This window comes from Microtus pennsylvanicus, chromosome 4, assembly GCF_037038515.1.
Source record: "Microtus pennsylvanicus isolate mMicPen1 chromosome 4, mMicPen1.hap1, whole genome shotgun sequence".
Lineage (NCBI taxonomy): Eukaryota > Metazoa > Chordata > Mammalia > Rodentia > Cricetidae > Microtus > Microtus pennsylvanicus.
In genome coordinates this window covers 46,223,196-46,246,254 of record NC_134582.1, presented here as the reverse complement: position 1 = coordinate 46,246,254, position 23,059 = coordinate 46,223,196, and the positions used below count along the sequence as shown (strand labels likewise).

The following is a 23,059-nucleotide window of genomic DNA, read 5'->3' as shown; positions in this document are numbered from 1 at the left end:
GACTTTATCAACACTTTATCCTCTCTCCAGAAATAATTGGATTTCCCACTCTTGGTTGTCATGCCTCTATAGCCCTTGGTGGCTCTGTTTACACAGCAAATCTAATGCAGGCTATTTTGAAAGGCACATAAATTCAATTTTATTGGGTTGGTTTGGTAAAGGATAAGGAGAGAACTACTATACATCAACAAAATTAATTATGACAAACATGTTTAGAGAATTCTTGATCCACAAATTTTCTACACATCACAATTTATTATCTTCAAAAAATGTGGGGGATAGTGGGTTTGGGACCTAGGCTACATGAGACTCTGTTGTAAAAAATAAACAAAAAATGTGGGAGAAGTTAAGATATAGAATTACTTGTAAATTGCTGCCACTTTCCATCTGTTTCAGCCAGTCTTCTTCACTAAGTTTGAGTGATGACGTTTACTTTGTGTGATTGATATAAGAGAGCCAGAAAAGAAGCCAAGAAGAGTTTCTTCACGAGGGTCAGCAACAAAGCACTGTCTGGGGGAATCTTCTTAAGCGTGATAGTGGAGAACTGAAAATAAATTGTACTTAAATTTTAAAATTGCAGTTAGAAGCCAACACTCAAGAGGCAGAGCAAGAGGACCTTTAAGTTCAAAGCCAGCCTTAAAATAGTGAGTTCCAGTTCAGCCAGTTACATAGTGAGACTCTGTATTTAAGAAGAAAAAGTTGCAGTTAGAAAACCAATGTCTACAGGGGTTGTGACTTTATACTTGATAAGTATGAAATATTGTGAAGCATGGTTTGTTTTCTGATTTAAAAAGAAAAGGCACATTCAAAAGCATCACTTGCTTCTTACATTTAAATGTTCCCTAAAGTTCTCGGCTTTCCCTTCAGTGACCCATGCAGCTCATTAGTTTCTGTGGCCTTTTCTAGAAGCACTCTGATTCTTAGCTCCAACTCATATTTTCACCAGCTTCTAATTTCCACAATGGAAACATTTAGAACAAGATACTTGAGGATGTCAGGGCACTGACTATCTATAGTTTTAAAGACATTTGTATAGTAGTGCTGCCACCTAAAGATGAGGTGAATATAAAAGCAATTCAAAGAAAACGACCCATCACTCTTCAGCCCTTCTCATTTTCTGGCCTCTGACCAGAGATTAATGAATATTTTGTTGCATTTTAAAAGTGTAAGTTCAATTGTTTCACGATGTATTACCGAGTATCATGTTCTATAGCACAAATATCAAATTCAAACCTTCTCAGCGGTCCCTCTAATTCTTTTCAGCCCTTCACCACTATCTACAACATATAAAAAGGTCATTGAATGATACTCTGAAGACAACAGTGGAGGGTGGTGGACAGAAAGACTAAAGCTTTCTCCTTCATGGGTGAAACCATCCTTAAAATTCTGGACAACTAACTTTTCCAACTCAAAAAATTCTTATCTCTAAACCAGGATGTATCGTGCATCCTTTCTACTTTCTCACAGGTTTCACCAGATAACATTCTCTTGAAGATTAGTGAACTTTAAAGTTCTATTGCCTAAGAACAGGGCATTTGTCGTGGATGTTCAAAATAACTTTAAAATCTGGTCAGTTATTTAAGTTATTCTCGTACTTTAAGAAAACAACAAAACGTTCATTACTCCGTAGTTAGAGGCGAGAACGTGTTGGAGACAGGCTGAAGAGTAATGGGTCGTTTCCTTTGAAATGCTTTTTTAGTGGCCTCTTTATTTTCCCAAATAATAGATGGCTTCTCTGGGAGATCTATTTAAATAAAGATGGTGAAAGCCGACAGTTATTTATTCTGCAGACCATCATTAGCTGATCTATGTCAATTCTGTGTGCTGCGTGTTGAGGTCTGAGATGTTACATGCACCAAAAATCTCAAAGTTGGTAAGATGTCATAAGCAATCTTAAAGGACATTATACAGTCCTGGGTTTCACCCCTGCATAGCAATTTATGAAAAATAACTCGCCCCTTTCTCTCTCTCTCTCTCTGCACAAAGACGCATAAATAATATTTATCAGGGTTTTGTCCTTAGTCACATTCCCTCAAAGGGGCCCAGCTTCACCTACACTGCGTGGGAGGCTGGGCAGCAACCCCACACTTCCTGTCAATGGTTGCTGGAGCAAGAGCCTCATCTAGCCTCTCCGCTGCCGCTAATTCCTCCCCTCCAGCCCCTCTTGGCCGGTGTCTGAAGGCCAAGGTGAGACCCTCCAGGGAGATGAAAGGCTAGCCGCCTCTGAGACAGCCGGGCGGAGGGAGGGGGCGTGTGACGAGGTGGCGGCCGGCAGCAGCCGCAGTGACGCTGAGGCCCTAACGCGGAGCTGGCGCAGGCCCTTCAGGCTTCCACCCGGGCCTGAGCCCCGCCTGGGCCTCGAGAATGCCGGCGCGGGATGAGCCCCCTAGGGGCGCCCCGGGAGCGGGGTGGGGAGGGAGCGACCACCCGGGCCCGGTCCTCAGACGCGCCTCGGGGCCTGGGCTGCAGTATTGACGCGCCTAGAGCGGCGAGGGCGCGCTCCCGCGTGTGAGGCAGGGACGGGGAGCGCGCTCGGCTCCCGCGGCCGCCACGGAGCCGCGAGCGCGAGCCACGGAGGGGGTGGGCAGCGCGGGGCGCGCGCTGACGTCGCCGGGAGTCACGCAAGGAGCGCCGGGTTACGCGCCGACGTCTGGCTGCCACGACTCGCCGTGGCGGCGGCGGCGGCGGCGGCGAGCGGATCCCGCTGGGGAAGAAGGAGAAGGAGAGAGGGAGAGAGAGAGAGAGAGAGAGAGCCGGAGGGGCTGTGAGTGAGCGGGAGGAGCCGGGTGTCAGGTCGGCCTGCCCGCCGGGGCGAGACCCAGAGCGAGCGAGCGAGGCCCGAGCCCGCCGCGCGGCCGCCGCCTCCGCCTCCTCCCCTCCCCTCGTGGCCCGCCCCCGCCCGCAGCCCGCCCTCCTCGCGGCTCAGCCCGGAGAGCCCGAGCGAGGCGCCGTTCGGCTCGCGCCGCCGTCCAGAACAGGTGTGCGCGCGCGCCTCCCCCTCCCTCCTCCTCGCGCCCGCCTCGCGCGCGCCGGCCTCCCTCCCTCCAGCCCGCGCCCTCCCTCACCTGCGGCAGGACAGCGCCCGCCAGCCCGCCCGCCCTGGTAAGCCCCTCGCGACCTTGCTTGCTGTCACTGCCACAGTCGAGGTGCCGCCCACCCTGTCCCCTGCCACAGTCCTCTCGCAGACCAGAAATCATTAGAGTGCCATTGCAGACCCAGGCGGTGCAGCAACGCCCCCCCCCATCCCGGGTCTGGCGGAGACGAATGAACCCCCTCCCACTTCCGAGAAGGAACATCATAACATTTCCCCCTTTTAAGAACAATTCTCCCCCCGCAGGCACTGGAGACCATCAATGATGCGGGGTTTTTTGTTTTTTCCCCTCTTCCATCTCTGAGCTCCATTTCCACAGACCACAGTGGCCCCGAGGCCTGGGACAGTGCGCTAGACGTGGCTGACACTCCCAGTACTGCATCCCTTGGAGGTGGGAAGAGGAAGGAGGGATCTATAAATTAGATTCCACTACCAATCCTTCTCCTGCTCCGCCCCCCCCCCATTACATACGCCCAAGGTGCGTTGTTGGCTTTTTTGTTTTTTTACATTTTTTTTTAAAGGGCAAAGCAAATCGGTGCTGACATCGCCAGGCCCAAGGATGGGTGGCCCGAGCGCTAGGTCTGCCTGCCTGCTCATTAGCTTTTGTCGGGGTGGGGGGTGGCGGTGGGGGCAAAAGGAAGGGATGTGAAGCTGGAGGGTCTCCTCTGAGACCGACAGCAGGACCAGAGGTGACTTGCGATGTTGTAGGAACCCTGCAAATGTATCTACCGTAAGCCTGAACTTTGGTAGAGAGAGGCCCCTAGAGACCTGCAAGGTGTAACAGAGCTGTCGGCAGTCGTCCCCCTCCCCCGAAAAATGCCACCTTTTCTGTTGTCTCTGAGGGAACTATTTGAGGCTCGGTTTTCTTCTGGGCCCCTTACGTTACTGTCCAGCTAAGGACTTTAAGGCATATTTTAGCAGTGATGTCTATGTTACCGTCCCATGTCCTTGGAAGGGAGATTTACAATAGGCTGGATTTGGTTTGGCATCTTTTGGTAGACTGCCAGAGGGGAAAGGAAAATTTTTATTTACTTTAAGACCCCCTTTTTCCCCCGCCCAAAAGACTTAAGGGAATTGCGGCTTTGAAAATTGGAGTGTTGGCTAAAGTATGGAAAAAGTTGCTGATTTCAGTTCCTTGAGTATAGTTCTAGTAAAATCATTTAAGTATCAGATGAAGAGAGAGCTTTTGACATTTGAATCGGTTTTGTTTGGACCTTTGGGGTCCTTAAATGTTGGGTTCTGTGCATTTTTTTATGGAATTTAGAATGTGTGCTAAATTTAACTCCTGCAGATGTTTAAGATGAAAACCTTTTGGAGATGCAAAGGTTATTTATCACTAAATATTCCTTTTCTGAATTTGAATATTTAGTTCATATTTTTAGTTCTAAATACTCATTCAGTGTCAAAGAAAGCTAATTTTCGAGAGTGGGTAGGCTGTTGAAAGCTTCTTTAAAAGGACTCGGGCAGTACTAGTGCTGTGAGCTGGTTATGGTGCTAGCGTCCGTCCGTCCGTTTACTTGTGTCCCTTCCTCCCTTGGTAGAAGCCCTAAAGAAATGGGATTCTTCTGCTTTGAACATTTGCAGCCTAACATTCTGGTTGTTTTAATGATTTAAGTATTGAAGATAATTGTCTGGTTTAACCCAAGTAGCACTTGAATAAAGTTCAAAGTTCTCTTTTGGGGGAAGGAGGAATTTGGGCTTTGTAAAGTATTAATGTATTGTTTCTGTTGGGAGCACTACAATCAAGAGTTTACTACACAGAGGTAAATAGCTTCTCCTCAAGTTTATTTTATTACTATGTGTTGTTTTTTCCTGTAAAAATAAAAGGTGAATTACATTATTTTAGAATCCCTGTAGTTGAGGCAGAGGAAAATTGAGGATTTTTTTCCTTCTTGGTTTATCTCAATCTGTGTCCTAATGCAAAAAAAAAAAATGTGGGTAAGTTTGTTAAATATGTAGTGACTAAATTTTTTTTTTTAGTCTTGATTCTCTTTAAAGTGTGTATATAGTGTTGATAAAGAGACTCAAAGGACCTACAAATCTTTATCAGGTAAATGTAAGCAATTTTTGAGTGAAAGGGAAATAATGCTTTTTGATGATTTTTCATTAATATAAATATTTTGCTACATGTATTTCGTTTCTTTTTAGTTTTTCCTACACTGGAATGAAATTGTAAGGTTAGTCTTAACAGTTATGTATATTGAAGTAATAGATTCAAAGAGCTAAACACTAGAAAAGGTTTTTCATTTATCAAATTAGTATATTTAGGTAGTTAACAAATGGCTAACAACCTCTTTAAATCTACAATTTTCTTAAAGATCTTCAAAGCCAGGATGCAAATATAATTTTTAAATTTCTACTTAAAGTTCTAAACATTTTAAGACTATCCTGTATGTTAATATTCATTTCTTCCTGGCTGCCTTTTAAGACGAATGTCATACCTGTAGCCTAAGGAAAGCCGCCTTTTACCTTTTAGACAGAGAAAAAGTCCACATTTACAAGCTTATCCTGAAGTTGATGCTCTTGATGAAGTAGTAAAAATATGCTACCTAGCTAACATTGTTGAATTGTTTGTGGGGGAAGCTTCAGTCTTGTTTACTTTTTAGATATAAAGAAGAGCTGCTGGCTTGTACAGGTAGAAATTACATATACAATGACTGTATAAAGCATATAATTACTCAGAAGTCTCAGTCATTTGCTGGTTTTCACTCGAAATTCCCACTCTAAGTGTGCAAATGATATTTAATTTGTATTCTACTTAGAAACCCCATCAGTTGCCTTTCCTCTGAGGAAAATGTCAATTCCTGGTGATAACTCCTCTTCCCAGAAAAGCAGGGCTCTCCAAAATTCAAACTGCTTCAGAACCCCTGGAAATAAATGTTTGGATTAACTGCGAAGTTGATTCGGGAAGGCGACTTGGAACCCCAAGTCTGGGAGAATGTAGGAACTGGCAGTGGGTGGCCTCATCAAAATCTCATTGGCCTTGCTATCTTGAGCTCTCGTTAGGGGTATGGTTTTGTTCTTTGTAAAGTAAACTCTTGAAGAACGGCAGGTACCTCTCTAGAACCGTACTTCACTGGACCTTTCCTTCAGTTACACGTGGAAGCGTGAGACCACGAGACCGCTTTGTTCTATGCAGATCCCGCGTCACTCAGCATTTAGGTTACTGGAGTTGCTGGGGTCTATCCAGGGTCCTGACTGTTTCAAGGAACAAGTAGAGAGCCGGTAGGCACCTCTGTGTCTTCAGGAATTTGTTTTTGTGGTAGGAAATCCTCTAAAAGTTCCTGTTTCCCTTAACCCAACAGACTTGGGGATGGAGGAGAGAGTGCAGAAAACTCAGCACTGAAAAGGCCCTATGTGTAAGTGATTGCTTCTAAATTAAGGAGAAATTCTTTGTGAGGCCCTTAGCAAAGGTTTCTGTTTCAGAGTGAGCTTCCTCTTCAGGGAGTGCTTTCAGATGTCACTGTATGCAGATGCATGTTTCTCAGGCTGGTTCACGGGATTCCCTAATTTGCTCTTTGGTGACCAGGGTTATTTGCCCTCTTTCTTCTTTATTAATGGGAAGTGAATGTGCCTAACACTAACTAAAATGGGGCTCTTGCTGGGGAAGACATATACACCCAGTGGACAGGTTTGCCCCCAATATAAAAGACCATATTAAGGGGCTTTTCGGGCTCAAGACCTGAAAAGCATCTGTCCATAGACTGATCTTACTTTAATTCTTTCCCCGTTAGGCAACCTTAAAGTTACCGGTTTCTGCAGCTAAGTGGGGAAGGCGGCTCCTTATTGTGGAAGAAAAGGAGTTCAGTAGAAGTGGAACCCACAGATGAATAGGCATATTACTAGGGTAGAGGCATCAATCTGTGTCGAAAAAGCCAGAGATAAGGCTGCATGGTCTGTATCCTCTCCAGTAATGTAGAGTTTGGAGTCATTGGCAAGGGTCTTCAGGAAATAGGCCTTCGCTGTGCCACAGGGCTGCACACTGCAGTAAAGTACTAGCACGCACTATCTTTCTGGATGTTGGAAAAGAAGCCCTAGATTATGAGTTATAGTTTAAAAAGAAAATTTTTATTTCTGAGCTCCATCTTTATTCTTGGGCCCCTTTCTATGGGCACAGGAGATTCCTTTTAGTAGCTAAGACTGATTGGTTAATTAATGGTCAGTAATCTGCATAAAATCCAAGATCTTTTAATATTTTACCGGGGGTGGGGGCTCTTTTGGATACTGGGAGTTTCTGGGTGGAAGAGTAAAGGGGTAAGCAAACCTGCTTTAATGAATCCCGTAAGGAACTGCGTTTCCCAGGAAATTCCTGACATTTTTAGTTCATGAATTTCCGAAAGCCTGATTGGGTTTTCTCCTTCATTCTGGGTCCGTCCAAAAGAAGAGTGGGCCGGGGTCTGAATACTCAGCAGGGTCTGGTTCATCTGCAGAGCTGGCCCACAACCCAGGCTGGGCAGAGCCCTGAGCATGGTGCCCCCCTTCCCAAATCTCAGAAGGAGGAGGGGGGAGGCAACCAAGCAATCCTGGTCCCAAAGGGGTCTGGTTGCAGGTTTTGGGGTGAGTGTGGGTTTCTTTTCTATTATTGTTTTGGAGTAAGGGCATAGCCTACGGGAATCGGCACTGCGGGCACCTCGGCCCTGGTGCGGCTACTGTCCTTAGCCCAGCTCCCCCCGCTGGTGAGTGCGCCCGCCCGACTGTGCGGGGCTGCGGTTGGGAGGAGGGGGGAGCGGGATCATCTGAGGCCAGAGCCGCTGCCGTGCGCGGGGAGGGGGAGCGGCGGGAGCGAGGGGAGGGAGAGGGGAGGGACGGGCTAGGTGTCTGCTGCTCCGCGCCACTGCTGCCGGCGCCTGGTCCTCGTCCCCAGCAGCCCCCTCTGCAGCTAAGGGTTTACCACCGCAGCACCTCTTTTTCCTCGCCTGCCTCTTCGGCCACGGCTCTGCGGTAGGAGACAGCCCTGCCGGGTGGCGGGCAACCCTGTCTGGGTTTGGGTCTGGGTCAGGCCCACAGGGGAAAGGGAGGCCGTGACTCGGTATACCCTCTGCATCCTACTCTGCTGTGCTACGCAGGCCCCTCCCCCAATCTTCTCTTTGGGGGTCACTGGAAAGCAGAGTCAGGACTGATGTCTGTGCTTAATACGGCATACCCCCCACCCCCAGTTCCCCGGCTCCCCAAGTCAAGGCTGCCTAGGGTCTGGCCAACAGGGGTAGCTACGGCGGCGGTGGCGGCAGAGGCTGCGGTGGCAGCAGAACTGCGACGCGGCGCTCGCTCCCGCTCCCCCCCTCCGGAGAGGGGTGTAGGGCGAGGGCCGGCGGGTGGGCGCCGCCTGGCGGGCAGACGGGCAGGGTTGCTGGCCTGGGGAAGGGGCGCAGTCACGTGCCGGCGGGCGGGTGGGCGCGTACAGTAGGGCGTCCTGCTACTGTACTGGGGAGTCAGTGCCCTGTTACCGGGTCTCGTCTGTCTCGTCTCTCCCGCAGATCTCGCGAGAGTGGCTGACTGGCTGTGGGGGTTGCGGCGGCAGCAGGCGGAGCCGGGGAGGGAAAGCAGCGGCGGCTGAGGCGACTGAGGCGGCGGGCGGAGCGGCAGGCGGCGGCGCGGCGGCGGAGCGCAGCATCATGGCGGACCGAGACAGCGGCAGCGAGCAGGGTGGTGCGGCGCTGGGCTCGGGCGGCTCCCTAGGGCACCCGGGCTCGGGCTCAGGCTCCGGCGGGGGCGGTGGTGGCGGCGGGGGCGGCGGCGGCAGTGGCGGCGGCGGCGGGGCCCCGGGGGGGCTGCAGCACGAGACGCAGGAGCTGGCCTCCAAGCGGGTGGACATCCAGAACAAGCGTTTCTACCTGGACGTGAAGCAGAACGCTAAGGGCCGTTTCCTCAAGATCGCTGAGGTGGGCGCTGGCGGCAACAAGAGCCGCCTCACCCTCTCCATGTCTGTGGCAGTGGAGTTCCGCGACTACCTGGGCGACTTCATCGAGCACTACGCGCAGCTGGGCCCCAGCCAGCCGCCCGACCTGGCCCAGGCACAGGACGAGCCACGCCGGGCGCTCAAGAGCGAGTTCCTGGTGCGCGAAAACCGCAAGTACTACATGGATCTCAAGGAGAACCAGCGCGGCCGCTTCCTGCGCATCCGCCAGACAGTCAACCGGGGGCCCGGCCTGGGCTCCACGCAGGGCCAGACCATTGCGCTGCCCGCACAGGGGCTCATCGAGTTCCGTGACGCTCTGGCCAAGCTCATCGACGACTATGGAGTGGAGGAGGAGCCGGCCGAGCTGCCCGAGGGCACCTCCTTGACTGTGGACAACAAGCGCTTCTTCTTCGATGTGGGCTCCAACAAGTACGGCGTGTTTATGCGAGTCAGTGAGGTGAAGCCCACCTACCGCAACTCCATCACCGTGCCCTACAAGGTGTGGGCCAAGTTCGGACACACCTTCTGCAAGTACTCGGAGGAGATGAAGAAGATTCAAGAGAAGCAGAGGGAGAAGCGGGCCGCTTGTGAGCAGCTCCACCAGCAGCAGCAACAGCAGCAGGAGGAGACCACCGCTGCCACCCTGCTACTGCAGGGTGAGGAAGAAGGGGAAGAAGATTGATCAAACTGAATGAAACACACACACACACACACACACACGCATACACGTACGTGTACACACACACACACACACACAGCCACACACAGAGAGAAAATATACTGTAAAGAGAGAAAATAAAAAGTTAAAAAAAAAAACTTAAACTCCAAGGGAGCACCACCCACAGAACCTCCACCAACTGACAGTTTCTCTTCTTGACTTGCCACCCATCGCTGGATGTTGTCCACTTTATCCACCATGTAAAACAGTAAGCAGCTGCTAAAAACAAAAAAATATACAAAAAGTAATAACATTATATGAACTGTGTTTCCTACTTGATTAAAAAATATAAAGAACTGAGTGTTTATTTCCCTAATTAACCAAGAACTTTTGTACACGTTTAAGCTATTATTATTAAAAGTGTTTGCAAAATGGTCAAGATTATAATATTGCTGAATTATATAAAAAGTCCTTTTCATGTTGAGCTAACATTTGACTTTAGCACAAAAAAGAGATATTTTAGAACACGTAAAATAATATTTTTAGTTTTTCTCATTTTGTTACCAAATTTCAAACCTTACATGGAGGTTATTATAGTATATTTGACATCCTATATACCTGTGATTAGAGATGTGTATATATATGAGGGCTAGGCATGCTGTGTGTCTGAGCTTTGTCTAAATGTTATGCAGAAGTTTGTAGAGTTCAAGGTACGTAGGTTTAATTCATGCAAGGTAAACAATAAGTGCTCTCTTTTATACAATATGCATTGCATCTGGACCTTAAACATATAAAAATGGTCAGTGAAACTTCTGTGAACATGAAATTATTAAAAAAGGCATTTAAATGAAATTTGCTAAGTTGTGATTTTTATGGTTGGAACCAAAGTTATTCAAATAGTAAAAGAAAAAGAGAAAGAAAAAGGAAATTTCCCATAATATTTTTCTGCATCTGTTTGCTTTGACTGAGTAGGTGTTTTGTTATTGTGTATATGAGATGTACTTGTATTGTTCATAATATATATTTTTTATTATGTGTAGAAAGATTTTAAAAACCTAACTAACGTGCAGCAATTTCCAGTGAGCCTGTACTTGGATATCAGGTAGTGAGTCTATTTGTGGTCACTAGCACTGTCTCCTAAACTTGTAAGAGGTCTGAAGCTATCCTTTGATTTTTTTGCCAGTGCTATTAACTTATGTAGACCTGTTTAAAAGCAAAGCAACACCATTATAGTTATCCTACTGAGCCATGGATTCTGAGTTTCCTTTAAAAGTGAAAGCCAAGTTGGTGTATGTAAAGGATTTCCATGTAGCTGTGGTGCTAGTTATTACTGGCTACATTACATGTAAGTGTTTTGTGTTCCCCAAGTGTACAAGCCTTCTGTCAAAAGTATGTTCTATTATCACTCATATTCAAAGTTTAGGGTATGAAAATGCAAGCTTAGGAGAGCACTTTACCAAGCTGGTGTCCTCCACTGAAATTGTTTGTAACGATAGTCTTTTACAGGTTTTCATTTGAAGATGTTTGTGTGCTTTTAATTGACAACTAACTTCTTGCTGCTGTATAGTAAAATATTAATATATTTTTTATCATTAAACTGCTGCATGACTATCATCTTTGAGTGAAGAGAAAAATGTTATAAAAAGATGCCTTAAATACAGTACATTTTGGTTTGGAATTCTGTAGAAAGTATTTTGGTAAAAAAAGAAAAAAGAAAAAAAGAGGATCTTGGATCTTGTCTTGACAGAGAGAGTTCTGGACATGCAATTGTTTCTTGGCAAATCCAGCCATCTAGATCTACCTGCTGTATGTAGAAGAAACCACCGGTAGGACTGGGAACGGTCAGTACCTTTCCCATTGGAAAGCATCCGCCTAGGAAGGCAGAACAGTTGTCTTTTTTGAAGGATTTTTTTTTCCTGCTGGCTCTTTAGGTTTTGATTTGATATTTTTAAGCTTTCTGGTTGTACGTGTTGAATAACAAGCTATTTTCATTGTACTGTGCATTTTCCACTGTTTGCTTTTCATATTCATACAATGTTAACTATGAGGTGACCGTACAATAGTTAGGGGTTTCTTTACTTACAAAATCACTGGAAATTATTAAATTGCTTTCCCCTCCCCCCAAGGTGCATTTTTTTTATTATTTTCATAGAGTAAAGTTGAGCTTTTACAGTGCATAATGTGACATTTGGAATGCTTATCAACTGCATGTAAACATTAATAACCTGCACTTTTGTCTTAAGGTTTGTTGAGCTGTTTTGTTCACTGTACTTTAACTGTGATATGGAAAAGATTGCATTCTCTGTGCTGTTTCTAATTAGGAAAGAGAATTGCTTTGATTTTGTCTCTTGTTTACTATAGCTTCTTAAAGTTAAGCCTTGTGCTACGAGTTGTTGGAGTACTCCTAGATCAGTGTTTTGTAGTAGCCAGCAGTCAGTAGTGCAAGTCAACAAAAACACAGCAAACTTAGGCAAAGTGTCCTTTCTTTGAGATGCAAGTTCTTTCATTAGGTTTTCTTTAGGGTCAACTGCCTAAAGTGAAACCTTTCTTACCTATAGACTTCAGATTCTGCTTGGAATCCTACTGGATCAAGAAGCACATGTACTGTGCTGTTGTCTTTACACTATAACAGTTAAACACAATCTTACTAGGACTTTGAATCCATTGTCTGATTTATGGTCAGTGGGTTTAAAAAGAAATCCACACGCAGATCTTTTAAGACTTAAAAAGTGGTCATATAGAGAAGACTGAGTGACTGTAAAGATGCTCTTTTTGTTCAAAGCATCTCACTTTCTCCCCATCAACCTCCTCACCTCCCTTCCCCTTCTCCTGTTTCATCCTCCCCTACATTTATTTCTCTCCCAGGTGCTCGGTACTTTACCAAGGTTCTATATTTCAGTGTATTATGTTAGAGTCTCTTCATGTTTTTAGTTTTACTAGTGGGTAGCCCCAGTTTGTGCTGAAAAAAGAAGGGTATATTTGACCATATGTGTTGTTCATAGAAGACAGTATGATCAAATGTGCCAAAAACAAGCAAACAGAACTTAATTCATGACAAGTATGCCTTATTTTTATTGATCTGCTTTGTCTTACAATTAAGGTCCAAGAGCTTGGTTAAACTATGTTATTTGCCTAAGTAAAAAAAGAAAACTTGAAATGCATTGAGCTATTGATGTTCTTTAAAAATGAGAGACACTGTCAAGTAATTTGATCCAGAGATCAGCCACCAGATTTGAAGAATATGTGTGTGCGTATGTGTGTGTGTGCGCGCGTGAGTGTGTGTGTGTGTGTGGTGGTGGTAGTGGTGGTGGTATTTGTGAGTTTCCCCCCCTTAAATCACCAAATCTTATTTTAAAGCTACCTTTTATTTGTGCCTCCTATTTATCATTCAGATGTTAGAAGCAGCAGTCATCCAGCCACAGAGGGAGCTAAAGTTAACTAACCAGAACTGTAGAAATCATCATACATGCCTTTGACAACAAAGGAGGTTCATAAGAAAGCCATGTTGGCTTTTCCTCTGCTAGACACACATTGAAGGTAGATGAACATTTGCCAAATGAGAAAAAAAGACAAAGTAGTCAGGAAAGACAAACTCTTTTCCAGCTTCTCAAAAGCCATGGAAAGTAGAAACCAAAACCAATGGGAAATTTAAAAATCTCTGAAAGTCTCACTTTCTAATCCCATGCAGGGGTTAAAATTTGACTCAAAATGGAAAGTCTGTCAATTTTTGTTTTTAGGCCTTTACATCTAAAGATGGATAACTATTCCAGTTTGATTTTTTTTTTTCAGGTAATGGAGAAAGCTGCTAGTGATTTTAACCCCTGCTGAAAGGAGACAGATAATTTCATTTGGGAGCAAATACTTATTGCCTTGAGAAATAGCACTATAATAGCCTATGTTAATTAGTCGTAGAATAACCTTTATCCCTTTCAAGCTATGCAAATTATTAAATAAGTGTAAATTAGAATTCAATTAAAGAGAGTTGATTATATTGCAATCAGATGGTATTCACAAACTTAACTGAAGCATATACAAATAAAATCTATTAGTTTAAGAGTTTTTTTTAATGCTGACATAAATATAATTTAACTACCTAGTGCTGCACACTATTAACATTGTATGATAGGTCTGGGAAGACTGCCTCCTTTTTTTGAAGAGAGAGATTAAGAATTTTTATAATTGTTTTTCATCAAACTTTAATATTTTTGTCAAGTTTTTAGGTATTTAATTTGTAAAACAGTTTGCTTTGTACTGGCATACAGATATTAGGGTATTGATTTTAAACTTTTTGAAGCCAAGTGATCAAGTACATTTGTAATAAAAATCAATGGATCTCTATCATTTGTACTCACTGTTTTTATTTCTTGTTCTTGTCATTGTAGGAATTTGTACCTTTTTCTGCAGGAAAATGGAGCTAAATTTGGGTAGAAGGGGGTGAGGAAGATAAATCTGTTGAATAGTCTGGGTGGATTTGGTGGCTCAAAGCATGTCATAGCATCAGTTAGTGTGTTGGAAAAGAAGTAATGTCATCTTTTTTCTTCCTGATTTTTTTTTTTAAGTGGAACTTAATGTTTGGTGAGGTTATCTCAGTTTTGTTTCTGTACTTGAAAGTTTTGTGTTTTGGCAGTGTTGAAACTTTTTAAACACATTTTTCTCTCATGACATTTTGTGTTAATTGGCCAGCCATGGTGACCCCACTATGGGCATGGGATTATTTTTATCTTTACGTGACTTACCTTCTCTTCTCCAATATTTCCATTAGGTTTTTTTTCATATTATACACTTATATTTCTAGATGATTTTAGAATAGGACTTCCTGAAATGACTCGGGTAGCTTTCATAACTCCAGTTAATTTTAATATATAAGTATACTTTTAATATTTTCTTCCCCATAAAACAGAAAATCATCCCCCCCCTTTTTTTGTTGTTTCTTGGATATTAGGATGAGATTTTGTTTACTGTGTTAAAGAAAGCTAAGACAAGGGTATCTTGAGCACTTTAGATTCGAAATAGTGGGTGATAACTGAATATAATATTTATGGTTGTTACCTCTAAATGTGAGTATCAGTGATTTAGAGGGAACTCAAGTTTTGTCATGAGAATAGACTAAGGGAAAGATCTTTTTAATTGCTGAAGTGAATTTACCAGTTTTGTAAGTTTGTTTTAAAGTTTGTCAAATTTTAAAACATTGTTTTCTTCATTGTAAGCCAATTTAAGCCATTCATAGTAACATATTCTATAAAACTAAAGTGATGACTACTTAAGATGACTATCCAGCAGCATTAATATTACCATAGCTCTGCAGAGTTAGCAGTGCATTTTTTTAAGAAAAGCTGACTTAAAGATTTATGAAGCTATTTGATCCTAAAACCAAACCTAAATTTAAGGCCTAGGCCATCCTAGCTAAGACTAGCTTCTCTGAACAGAAATTTCATTATTATGGGCTACGTAATGGTGATCTAAACTAGCATTAGTAGAATTTCAAGATTCAAGAGCAACCAGATGAAATATAAGAAATGTGGCTGGTTCTAAGTAGTTTTACAAAATGACTACCTGATTTTGATATTAAAGGGCCTGGGCAGCTTACATCTTCAGAAAAGTTGAATGTGGAAAATAGCCTCCTGGTGATGTTTTCTTGTAAGACTTTTATAGTTATTCTGCATTCATGTTAGGTTTTACGTATCTTTCCTTCCATTACATTTGGTATCTCCTCTCTCCTTTCCTCTTTCCCTCCCTCCCTTCTGTTGTCTAGCTTTTGTGGAAAATTGGCTTGTTGATAGGTGTAGAAATGTGGTGATCTTTTGTATAAAATAAAACTAATTTTTACAGACCAGAAACATTTTATTCTTGGAATCATATAATATTGTTGTGCTTCCATGAATACATACTTTTTATTATTAATTTACGTATTAAATTTTTTAGCATTTCATGGGGGGAAAATTAAACTAATGAGTTTTAATTTTCTTGGTTTAGGTTCCACTTTAGTAATTCAGAAGGCCTATAAGGTTAAAGGTCATACTCTTGTGTTTTGCAGTTGTGGCAGTATTCTTGCTGGTATATATTTTGGTCTAAGATGTCTTAATGCAAAAGGCTTCTAGGAGGATTTAAATAGCAGTTAAAAGTTACAAGACAGGTGAAATCTCACTTTTGACTAGCTCAAACAGTAATAACAATCAGGTAATGATTTACACTCGTTGACATGTCAAACTCTGCTGAAATGGACTGATAGTTGATAGTGCAATTAGTTGTTGGTAGCTCTTGACCTCCTTGCAAAAACATCTGACACTTTGACTCCTTCATTCTCTCTTCATGATCCCACTCGTGACACCTGAGCATCCCTCCTTTAAGAAGAAGTGATGACTCTTTCCTTTGAACTGGTAATCCTGAAAGAGTTCTGTATTTTGAGGTAACTTGGCCTTTTTTCTTTTCTGACTGTTGTTTTCCCCATAGTCTTAACTTGGCAATTTGAAGAGCATCTAAATGAGTTCTTGTTAGGAAATCTGTGAAATGAAGAATGTAAGAAGCATGTGTTTAAGTTACTGAGAACTGAGACTCACTGGTGTATAAATTGGAGAGCAGAAAGGGTAAAGCTGTTTGTGCATGGGGGTGTGAGAGAAAAGAATGATTGGAAGTAGGAGGGATTTTTATTGGCAGTAGGAAGTACTAAGATGAACTCTGGATGACAGTTGTTGACTAAGAAAATGAGGTTCAGCTTCACTAAGGAGGTGTCATGTCCACTGTCAGTGAAGAGAAAACTGTCCGTCTGTTGCTAGTTGTGGTGATGATGATGGATTATACAAAGCTGCTTTGATGTGTATATATGATGGTTTGAGGGTTTATAGTATGTCTGCTCCTCTGAACAAAGTCAAGTAGCACAATTGTGAAACGGCAGGTTTCCTGGTCAACGCAGATTGGTGTTAGGAACTTACTATTTTGGAAAAAAAAGAACAGTTCAACCTTTTGTTTGCCATTTTTAAACTGTCAGTGACATTTATTGTACACTCTTATCTTGGGCTCTTGTCACAGTGTAGTTTATGTTTGCATTTCAAGATTATCTTTCTAATCTACAAGATCCACACCCAGAGGTTCTTATTTTATAGATACTTAGCCTTTGGTCCACATAATTTTTTTAGAAGACAGTAAACCAGATAAATCACTGAATTGCTATTTTAGGTATCTTTTCTATTTCCTTTACGTTTGTGTCCTAACAGCTATCTAACATTATGGATCGTAAACCCTTGGTAATGTGGTTCCAGAATTAGACAACATATCCCCTGAATTCGTGTTTCTGTTTGTTTTCCTACTTTAAAGTTGTTGAATTCCTTAAAGTTAGTGTAGACAGGTGTTAATTCTAACTTAATATATCACCCAGGTTCTTGTTCTTTGTAAGGTGTGTTGACAATGATCAGTTATCTGTTCTATAATCCCAGGAGTGTTTTAAATTATTTAAGGTAATACTTGTTTTAAAGTTACATAGTTCAGATTCAGATTGACTGTAAATTTACTATGGGTTTATTCCCAGTAATTTTGACACATTACTTTAAAGTTTTATTTTAATCAGATCCCTATACATTCTTGCGATAATTTGTTTTTAAAATAGCCAAAAGGAAGTTTTGGTCTATACTTGGTCTTTTCTCAAGTGTCAAGTTCATTAACAATAGCAGGATTATTTTTACATAGTTTATTTTGCAGAGTTGACACTTAGTATAATTTTCACATTTTATTGTGTGTCAGATTTTAAATTATAGCTAACATACTATAGTTTAAGTCTGTGCAGAGCCTTCTTAAATAGCTTCTCCCTTAGGAATTGTTTAAAAGAAGTAAAGAACTAGTGCTTTAAATGACTGAGACAAGTCTGAAAGGTTTCCTTGAGTCTAGGCAATGGAGATAAACTATAGCCCATTTCTATGCTGCATACAGTTTTTAGGGTTTGATAATAATGTAGAAAAGTGCAAAAGCAGAAAAGACTGTAAAGTGGCCTGTAAATTTATAGTTTTCATTATTGCACTATTTATCTTTGCACTTGATTTTTTGGAAGTTAAAGACTAGTCACTTTCACTTTTGTTTCTAGTCTTTCTTAATTTCTTGCAAGAATTATTTCAATATCCCACCCAAAGTTAAACTCATATGCAATTACATATGCTTTATAAGGCCAAGAAAATATTTATTCATGTTAACTATGTAACAGTAAAATTTGTTTTTATAAAATTTTTAATATGGATCTTTATTTGCCAATAAAATTCTTTATAAATGTGAGCTTTATTAAACTGTTGAAGAAAATTAAAAGCTTAGGATAGGAAATATGTCTATGTATATGAAATTGTGTCTTTGAGATCCCACTTCCAGCCGGGTGTGGCCTGGCTTTGGAGTGTTGGTATGTTTCATTTAGCAAATGATATGAGTCTTACTGGGCACATGCTTAAGAAACTGGAAGTAAAGTAGACGGCAGTTCCCTTTTCTGTGTAGCTTTCCATAAAGTTCATATAGTTCCTTCGTGGTTTGTGTCACATAACTGGTATTACGTGAAATGACCGTTTCTTTTGAGAATTTAAGATTGACTCACTTTTTGAGGGATGGGGCCAGCAAAGGATGTGAGACTTTGATTTAACCAGAGGCAGTCTTAGCTTCCTTGATGTGCCTGCATAGAGAACAAGCAGTGTACCTGTGAATGTGTGATGCTGTATTCAGAGCTGCAAAAAAAGAAAGAAAGAAATTGAATTTTCTCAATGGAACAGAGAGATATATTTTTGGCTGGAATTGTTTTTATAAGTTACTTAATGATCTCATTTTCTATTTCTTTCCCTGTAGCTTTTTACACATCTCACACTTAAAACCAGCAAGTAAGAGGCCTCTTTTCAGATCTGGATATTCTGAATGTGTTCTAGATGGGGGTGTTGATCATGACATGTCCTTCCCATGTTCTTCTGGTCATTGTGTTTCACAGTGTTTGCAAATTCTGTTGAAAATTGAGTGATGTTTTTGAAATGAGAATGTTGTCTACAACATGGTGTGGATGCTTGTGGCTAGATTCTATGGAGGAGCCTGTAGCTTTGTTTTTAATTTAAGTAGAAAGTTTTAGCATAGTCCAGGTTTTAGGGTTATGTACAGGAATTGAGCCAGGTTGTCTACATGTGGACCAATTTTGGAATGAAAGTTAATGAATATGAATTTGACTCTAGATAATTCTGTACACAAAACCGCAAGTTAAAGGCTCATATCATTAGAGTTCCCTACGTTTGATGGCCTTAGCTCTTTAAATGTGGGTGACATTTATCATTGTATCTGTGAATTTCCTTAGGAAAAGAAAAGATTCAGTCTTTATACCTTTTCTTGGAGGCTAAATTTACTGCATATGGAAGTGAGAAAATTGTAGCAAGTGGCTTTATTTTTTTAGTGGAGGTTAACCAGCTTAATTTCTTTTCCTACTTTGAAGCACTTGTTTCCCAAATATGAGTAAAGGGAAAAGAGCAGCCCCCCAGGCCATTGTTGTCTGCCTCCATTTCCTAATCCTGTTATACAGTGAATTACGGGTATCCCTCTAAGTCCCTGTAATGCTTTGGGGGGGGTCACAGATACCTTTGAAAATCTGATGAAAGTGATGGACCTTTGCCCCAGAAAAAAGGTGCACATTATACAGATAATTTTACTACAACCTTAGAGTCATCACTTATCTTCTGAAACCCAAGTTATGAATTTTTGCTCTTTGCAGACTGTACGCAAAATTTTAATGCAAAGTAATTGATAAAATTTAGAGCTATTGGCTTAAAACATTTTGGATTGGAATTATTACATGGTGGCCCCTACTAGCGAAATGTAATATTGCAACTAGCTCTGTTAGACTTTATAACATCCAGATAGAAGGGAAAGAGAAGTAAAGTTATGAGAGCTGTGTATGAGGAGTCAGGTTATCTCCAGATATGGGAGCCATTCCTGGTTCAAGGTAGGGCTCCGGATGCCTGACAATGTTAGCAGGGTAGAGTTTGATAAACCACAATGCTCAGGATGCCAAGGGGTTAGCCATTATCTTAACCCCTTCCTCACCAAAAGATTTTAGTTTTGTCTGTTGGGAAAAAAGATGGCACTAGGAAAAAATAAGTTGCCTTACAACTTTGCTGGAACACATCAGTTTGGTGAAGTATGGGACACTAGTATTATTTTTGAGAAGGTGCATAAAACCAAAGTAAATTATTCTCTATGTAGAACATTATTTACTAGTAACATTTGTTTGGGTGTATTAGCTTTGACAATTTTTACCAGTAAATATTGACTTTATTTAAAACTGGGAGTCCAGTTTACATATAGGATAGTTGATATATCCATCTTTTCCCCATGTAAAGAGTAGTCTAAAAGATTTATGCATACTTTTTACTTTTCTCTCTTGATACCATGGGGTGGGAGGTAGGGGTGGGGGAGGACTTTCAACACCTGACAAATGTCTTCAAATTTAAAAATCAAGAAGCAGCACTTTAAGTCTAACTCCACGCCATTTTAGTGCATGTATTAGTTTAATAATGATTTTTGGTGCATGCCTTTGGGCTTATTCAAAAGTGTACAATAGAAAAGTGTATTTCCTTTCTTAGAAAGGAGATGTTTTTCTACTTTGCAACATGTGATTACAAAAATCTTCCTCTGTGGGAAGATTAACTATGTATTGAACTACTGAAAAGTATATATTTTTAGATATACAGAAGGAATCTACACGGGGCAGCATTCAGACCTATATAGAAGTCATAGCATTCTGTATAGGACCAAAAGGAAGTAACATTAAACACTTAAACAGACTTTGTTGGGTAGAAATACCTTTCAATCTTGCATTGACTTCAAAAAAGAAAATGCCGCAGAAGTTTGCTTAAACTTTTGTTTGAATTTTCTCTGTCAGTGTATTTAGCCCAAATGCAGCAGCTTTGGGTTAGCACAATGTAAGAATCAAAACACAAACTAAATAGTTCAGTCTGGTTTGCCAATCCAGCTTGACTGAAATAAGTAACCAATCACTTGCAAACTGAAAAACTGTCCAACTCCTCTGAGGTTTTGACAAAATGACCTTGGCTGATGTGGGAACACTCCTACTTTGAATTCTGACCTGACAGTGAAGATTCATGCTTGACATGATTTCAAACCTGACAGTGTCTGTTTAAGGAGCCATGGTACAGTTTGCTAATTCAACCCCAGATACCTGTTGATTACCTGTAAGATCTAGAGTCCAAAGTAGCCAGCAGCCGTATCCCTGAGTGCTCTGTGCCCATCAGATATTGTGAAGTAAGCAGAGTTGGGACGGGTCACAGCTCTGAGGTTTGACCTTGGGTTGTAGACAGCCCCAGATTCAAGAATTGTATCTGCTTCCTTGGGAGTCATCACTGAAATAATGTCCCACACTGCGTTACTTACTGTAGATGCTCTCCAGGAGGAGGCCCAGAGCACATGTCCTAATTGTGGTACTCAGAGAGGGGGTGCTAACTCTGATGCCCTGGCCAAATTCCAGTTTAGGGATGTGGGTCTTCTTGTCATTCTGATTGGAAATGTACATCACTTCCCATTTTTCCTATTGCTCTCAGTGCAAACTACACAAATCTATTCCTTTGCCCCAATCCCAAGTCTCCAAGATACTGACTGGTATTGTATGGGCCAAGTTCATGCCTTATCTTAATGCACAAGAGTTGAAGTGAGTGAGCTTGACATCATCAGATGCCCTGTACTTAGAGGGTAGACTCTTGTGACGCTTGGGGATGAAACCAGCCTTCTTTTAGCATATGTTAGAAGATATGCACTGGTTGAAAGCTTCCAGCCATAAGGTATGAGCTGAAACCAGTCTTCCCTCTTTTCTTATAGCATGATGAGAACGTCTGTTGGGTTTTCAGCAGTTGGGGAAGGCCGGAGTTCTGCAGCTTTAATCTGGGTAACTAGCTGGTTTGAGCAAGACTTTGGTAAATTAACTGGGTTCTCAGATGCCACAGACTCCGTGAGAAGTCACCATTATTTTCAATGGCCATGATAGAGTCCCCTGTAGCCGTTACTTTAAGATACATGCAGAGTTGCTTTATTTTGAGCTTTTTGTGTACACACAATCCCAAACTGGAAAAACTTTAAAGAGAATCCTGCTGTGAAAGGTATATATTACTCTAGATTTTTCTTACTGTAAATATTGTAAGATTGTAATACTGTCGATATTTTATTAACCAACAAATGTTAATCTATGTGAAATCAGACTTATTTTCAATGTGCTTCTTATTTACTGTGTGTGGTCCCTGTTGCTGACAGTATTAAGTTATATTCTGATGTAAGATTAACTTTATTAAAGAATGTAAACATTAATGTTTCCTTATGGGAAAACAAATAAAGTATAAAGAAGACAATTCTTTTCATTGAAATATACTGTGTATTTACACTTGCTAGACCCAGCACCACTTATAAACTTAGTCCACTGTCCAGTTTCAGTTAACACAGCTGACATGGTTGTGCTCCGCCTGAAAGTCTAAGCCTTGCTGTTGTTGGAATATAAAGAGTTTGTATTTGTCTGCTGTGAATCATCTTGAAATTTCTAATCAAGTTTGTAAAATTTTTATAGTAAAAATTTTAATGACAATTTAAAAAATTACCTTCTCTAAAGGATGGTCAAAACAATGTCCTTTCAGAAATAGAGTTGTTCTTTACTATCTTTCCAAAATGACTTTGGTTAAATGGACCAGGTGTATATTAGTTAAAACCTAGGGCTAAGTTCTTGATATTCTTTGAGTTTACACGTTAATCCTTATTGGAGTTGTGCCAATATACAATAGAATATCATTAATTTGCACTGTTTGGGGACCCCATTTAAGAATGCTGAATTTTGCCAACTAAAAAGTAAGCAAATGCAATTTTAAAAGTAAATTTGAGCATTCTGTGTTAAATATGTGCAGTTATTATCATATGAAGAAGCGCAGTGTGTTGGGCTGTAATATAACCATATTTGCTGTCATGTTCTCCCAAATCAGCCGGCTTGAGTCTGTTCACTACCAAAGCTGAAGCTAGCGAGGTCTGCTGTACTGCTTAGTGAAGTATTGTGATTCTTTTAGGCCTTGGTTCTTACAAAATATATACTGTAACAGTATACTTTGTACAGATTTAAATTTTATTTGAAAAAAATGAAATAAAGTAGGCAAAAATAAAGATGTTTATTTTTCATGTGACTACATAAACAGATCATCAGTCTTTTGTTTCAGTCTTTGGGGGGGGGGCGGTTGGTGGCCTGTTTGTTTTGTTTCGGTTTGGTTTTTGGTCAATGGAGACACCTCCAGAGCCTGGTAGTCGGTGGGCATTTGCCTACAACTCATCATTAATGAGGAGGTTAAATGTGCTTTCTCACATGGGAAAACCACATTTTTAATTTTATTTTAAAACAAATTTATTTCCTTATAAGATTTTTTTGTGAATAAAC

The 23,059-nt window shown here is 41.5% G+C and overlaps 1 protein-coding gene across 5 annotated transcripts; it reads left to right on the top strand.

Annotated features, from left to right (window-relative positions):
- The first annotated feature begins 2,100 nt into the window (after nucleotides 1-2,100).
- Nucleotides 2,101-22,820, top strand: Pura (purine rich element binding protein A). 5 transcript variants are annotated; one of them, XM_075968862.1, is made up of 3 exons: nucleotides 2,617-3,102; nucleotides 6,397-6,450; nucleotides 8,566-22,820. In XM_075968862.1, the coding sequence occupies exon 3, from the start codon at nucleotides 8,704-8,706 to the stop codon at nucleotides 9,667-9,669; it is 966 nt and encodes a 321-aa protein (XP_075824977.1). In that variant the 5' UTR covers nucleotides 2,617-3,102; nucleotides 6,397-6,450; nucleotides 8,566-8,703; the 3' UTR covers nucleotides 9,670-22,820. The 5 variants fall into 5 exon arrangements, with proteins under 5 accessions (XP_075824978.1, XP_075824977.1, XP_075824979.1 ...); XM_075968863.1 differs by lacking the exons at nucleotides 2,617-3,102; nucleotides 6,397-6,450 and adding an exon at nucleotides 2,101-2,187; XM_075968864.1 differs by lacking the exon at nucleotides 6,397-6,450 and having other exon boundaries at nucleotides 2,617-2,978.
- The last annotated feature ends 239 nt before the right edge of the window (nucleotides 22,821-23,059 follow it).

What these genes read in the sequence shown, in the direction of transcription:
- Pura (XM_075968863.1), top strand. Translation starts at nt 8,704, where the DNA reads ATGGCGGACCGAGACAGCGGCAGCGAGCAGGGTGGTGCGGCGCTGGGC.